Genomic DNA, 5,014 nt, shown 5'->3' with positions numbered 1-5,014 from the left:
CACTGTTACTATTAAGCTGGATAGCTTTGGCTCCTAAGTATAAGGCACGGGAGTATCGTTTACTGTAGAAACTATGACACCTACGGAAAGACAAGAGGGATTGTAAACATGTACTGCCTGTGGTGCCTGTGCACATTCATAAGGTTTAAAAGCAGAAAGAAGGAAAAAAAAAAAAAAAGAAATTACAGGCAACTGTTGAACTTCTTGCATTTGAAGTTAAGAATATATGTTCAGGAAAAAAAACAACTCTTCAGGAGTTTAAAAAAAAGCAGTATCAATATTAGCTGTTACAGCTATTTAATGTATCATTGTTATTGCACAGGTCTGGTAACTCTCAATAGGTTTAAACATACAGGAAACAACCAAAATAGGTATTTATGGATAGCTAATTTAAATTACCCCAAAAACAGAATAGATAGGATAGAAAAGCACCTTCTGAACAAAAACACTGAATCCACTGTATCAACTGTAATCCACTGCATGCAGCAAATCAAGAGTGGAGGTAAGAAACGAAAGAAAACTTACCCAGATACCACCCAGGGTTCCGCATGTTGATCAGAAATATTGAAGAGACGGCAGCCCAAGTTCTCCACATCCTCTAGTCGACCTTCGCGTGCCAATAAATAACCATATACATCCATTCCTAGAGTGAAACGTTTGAAGATCAATCATCAAGAAATGGAAAGTTCATTCACAACAAGAAAAAACAAAAACAAAACCAAACACCTACTTTAAACTGTGCAACTACCAGCAACAGTTGAAGACACACAGCTTCTGAATGTAAATTCTGAATTGAAATCCAGGTACAACAATATACAATACGCCACCGCATGCTTGATTGCATGTAGCTGCTACTCCAATGTCCCTCATCAGATCATCACACTAGGTAAACTTTCTTTTAGGATTTACTCACCTTTTATTAAGTAAGGATCCAGCATTTGTGCTTGTTCAAATTTTAGAATAGAGTTTTTATTATCTCCGGCTCTGAAATACAGGTCTGCTAAGCTCCCCAGTAAATCTACATTATCCCTCAGCAATGACTTTTTCTCTAAAGAGCTTTAAGAGAGAAAAAAAAAAGCCTGTTATTTATATAATGCCATTTTAAAGATAATTATATATAAACATATTATTTCATTACATTATGCTCTTTGAACTCTTACCAAATGGTATTTATCGCTCTTGTGTTATCTCCAGTATGCACAAAAGCATATGCCTTGATCCACACTGAAAGCCAATCCAAGTTCGGAATACTCTGAATTACGTTGATTGTCATAGAGGCCACTTCCGCACCTTTCACTGACAGCGAGAGCAAGCCTGTTCAGAATGGTATATACATCAATTTCAGCCACCACAAACTGCTTTTAATACAAATTAATTGTCTGAAGACCAGAAACTCCATCCCTTGACAAGCATAAACAAGCAGCTTGTTACAATGCTTTTTGTGATTTGCATAGCGTAGGCATTACATATTACATGCAAATGCAAGACAGTTACCTAGTCCCAAGCATAATTCAAATTATAATACAGTTTAATACTGAAATACTAACAATGCGCAGACACCTACCTAGTATGGCATCAAGTGCTAAAGGGCACTGCCTTAGTACTTCTTTGTAGCTCGTAACAGATGAGCGTTCTTGACCTGCTTTCTTGTATAAATTTGCCAACATCATATTGATCTACAAGCAACAGAAACGTTGGTAGAGTCAAGTATGAGAAAGGAGAAAGCCGCACTAAGAAAAGGTCACAACTTTGTCTTCAAGCATGCCTGCCTCCCTCCCTCCTGTTCTGGGCAGAAGACAAAATTACCTGCTCTTCTTCTGAGAACACTATAACCTACCATATAGTATAAAATTAAAATTGTTGTTTCTTTCTGAGTCCAAAGATAAAAATTACCTTCTTTTGTATTTGCATTGTGCATCTTGAAATCTCAGTGTTTTGCACATAAGAAGTCAAAAGATGAGCAAGCGTTTATATATGATGCCAAGAAGGACCTGTATATCCATTACATTAGCCTTCTTTCAGTTGATCTCTCCATATCAATGGAAGTCTTTGAGAGAATTAGCTTAGGAAGGCAGAGAAAGTTTCCATTTAGCTTCTGAATGAAGTCACGATTGATAGAAGAACAGAAATGATTTGAGCTCTACACAACACAAGTAGCTGGTTTCTGCTACAATACTTTATTTTACTAGCGTGTATAGGTAAAAAGTTTGCTTTTCTCAATCTGTTCTTCTTTTTCTGTTCTGTAAGTTGGTCTTTAAACAGAACACTTAGACGTTACTAGAGTCTAAGCCACGTACACTGTTAGCACAACACGGGAATACTGTTAACATGAAACATAGTTGATTGACCTGATATGTTAATCTTTTAAGCCCTTTTGACATAACAGAGCCAGCAAGCAAAGACTCAACGTATTTGGCACTGCAGACCACAATGGGATCTAAATATTTAACATTATCTAAACTGTTATTAAAAAGGATGAAGAGATTTTAAAAGATGGGAGCACTGGCATTCCTTCTACTTGCCAAAGTCTTCAGCCTTTCAAGCATCTTGCACTGCTCAAACTATACAGTAAGACATGAAGTGCCATTCCCTATGCATTCTGGGTTCAAGAATATATTCAAACACTTGCTCAGTTTGAGCAATCACAATTTAGCAAGTTAGGTTGACTGGCTAACAGTGAAAACACCTCAGAACAGTCAACCTTGTGAGACAGTTAGGCTACAAGTCTCTCTTTCAGCTCTAGCAGGTGACAGCGTGCCTCTCCTGTCCAGTGATACATAGCTCTTACATGGAGACTACAACTCCATTTTGTGGTTATAGCCAGGCAAAGTACCTTAATTTAAACAACTGCTTTGGCTCTTACATTTCTATGTTTGACTCAGAACTGCAGAAAATTATTCAGTCAGGTATCTGGTAATCGCTTACTAACTTGCAGTAACTCAGCTGTTTGCAATCGCATAAATTTTTCTCCTGGCAGATGTGATCCACATTGCTTTTGTTGAGATAATCCATTATTCTTTGCCCTATGAAAACTATTCATGACAACATGCGAAGAACTATCGAATGGATGATACAGATTCCAAGCCTTATGTATAGATATACAAATGCTTCACAAACTTTTAGAATTTAAAAAAAATATTGTTTCTTCATCCTTGTACACAAGCACAATTCTGTACCTGCCATGTGCAGTACTAAAGGGTTAACCAGGTAGTTCACACAAATTAAGAAAGATGCACACAAACATTTAACTCTTTCCACTTTTTTTTAATTCTTTCTAATAGAGGGAATACAAAATTTAACTGATTTTAAAGAAGAGAGGCCAAATAAACTAAGCTAATGTAAACATTAGGAAGTGTTTCCAAACAACATTTAACTAATAAAAAAGCAAATACCAAGACACAAGGACATTATACCTATAGGCTACGTTCTTTTTTGACCAGATACTGGCCTATAGATTCAAGATACGCTGACCAAGGACTTGTGACAGAAGTCTGCCGGAACTAACCTTTGGGGTCCTCTGTCTGGAAGGAATCCCATCAAGAATAGCAATGGCATCTTTATCTTGCTTCAGCATTGTATAACATTCAGCCATTTTATATTTCACTTCAATTTCAGATGGTAAACACTGAAACAAAAAGCAAACTTTAAAGTACGATGCTGTTTTAGTCAAGTAAAAAAACTGAGTAAGGTCTCCTCATTAAATGCTTACACTATGTTGAAAAAAATCTAGAGCTACAAAGTTAACAATGCAACCTACTGCTAGCTCATATGGCTCCTGTCTTCAAATGAAAAGCATAAACTACACATACGAAAAAAAGTCTCATGTTCAAAACCATATTACGTTTTGTATTAGAAAACACCACACTGATATTTTCAAAACAAATTAGCCTTAAACATTAGGTTTATTTGACATGATAAATCCACAATCTAATGCTGTAATATTGAGTCAGCAACATTAATTGCAAGGGGGAACACGATCATTTTATGCAGCACATTAGTCAATTTTTACATACCTGGCTTTGGGGAGTTGATGCGGCATTCCCAGTAGAAGGTCTCACTTTTGAAGTTTTACTTAATGCTTTTTTCTGTTGCAAGGCCATCGTGTACTTACTTACAGCATTTCTATATTCTTTATCATGGAAGAGAGAATCTGCATGATATACAAGGAGCTGATATTTCTGAGATGGTGAAAACAGTTCCCTAGAAGAAATGCAAACAGAAAGGCTGAGATCATCTAACTACATAAGAACGAAAACCTTACAAATCCAAAGTATTTGTAGCTTTGGTTTGTCTGGCTTCAACTTCCAACTGCTGCTGCTGCTTTACTACATTGGAAGGGCCACTACCCCCTCACAAAGGGATTATCTCTCAATTTCTTTTGTCTGTATACAAACAAATGTAATAGCCACTCCCGACACCTCATCAGTAACAACAGCTTATCTTTAGCTTGGCCAAACTGCTCTCCATAATGGAGCAGCCCCCATTCTCCCCTAACAAACCACCTGTTGTCAACGTCCACTAAAGCACATCTTGTGCGAATGGACTCAAGCCTACAGGGCAGCCCAGCTCCTTGTACAGCTACCCTGGTCCTAATCCACACGTTCCTACGTTTTACAAACCCCTTTTATAACACTTCCAGTATGTTCGCAGAAGTGTTGAAGAGTTAGGGTTTCAGAATGGGATTTTGGCTTCAATTAGTACCTCAAAACCCCCCAAAAATGTAAAAGATACCTTCCAGGGAAGTCCTGAAAAATAAAGGGAATCACTTGAGTCAGGGAAGAGCCGTGACCTACACAGCGCGCCCCTGGAAGGAGAAAACCGCTCCACCTCTACCAGAACGCCCATGTTGTACCGCGTACCCCAAAGGGTACAGGCTGCGCTGCTCATGCTGAACCCCGGACAGAGAGGCGCGCCGACAGAGCCGGGCTTCATCCCCTGCAGGGCCGGGGACAGGAGCACGGCGCCCGCACCACAGAGCCCGGCGGGAGGGACAGCTCTAGAAGCGAGCCTGCCT

The 5,014-nt window shown here is 38.7% G+C and overlaps 1 protein-coding gene across 1 annotated transcript in view; it reads right to left on the bottom strand.

The window, feature by feature from the left end:
* Nucleotides 1–4,845, bottom strand: part of ANAPC7 (anaphase promoting complex subunit 7) — an 8,690-nt gene extending 3,845 nt beyond the window's left edge. Inside the window, exons 1-8 of the mRNA XM_009321217.1 lie at nt 4,732–4,845; nt 4,014–4,238; nt 3,506–3,625; nt 1,565–1,676; nt 1,161–1,314; nt 914–1,056; nt 526–643; nt 1–80 (exon numbers count right to left, since the gene is read on the bottom strand). The exon at nt 1–80 is cut by the window's left edge and continues 108 nt beyond it. Coding sequence (XP_009319492.1) covers nt 1–80; nt 526–643; nt 914–1,056; nt 1,161–1,314; nt 1,565–1,676; nt 3,506–3,625; nt 4,014–4,238; nt 4,732–4,845 — 1,066 coding nt within the window. The remainder of the gene's footprint in view (nt 81–525; nt 644–913; nt 1,057–1,160; nt 1,315–1,564; nt 1,677–3,505; nt 3,626–4,013; nt 4,239–4,731) is intronic.
* Between the last annotated feature and the right edge of the window lie 169 nt (nt 4,846–5,014).

The sequence above is a fragment of the Pygoscelis adeliae genome, unplaced genomic scaffold (assembly GCF_000699105.1).
Source record: "Pygoscelis adeliae isolate BGI_AS28 unplaced genomic scaffold, ASM69910v1 Scaffold93, whole genome shotgun sequence".
NCBI classification, from domain to species: domain Eukaryota; kingdom Metazoa; phylum Chordata; class Aves; order Sphenisciformes; family Spheniscidae; genus Pygoscelis; species Pygoscelis adeliae.
Note: the sequence above shows the minus strand (reverse complement) of the source record. Positions and strands in the feature narration are given on the sequence as shown.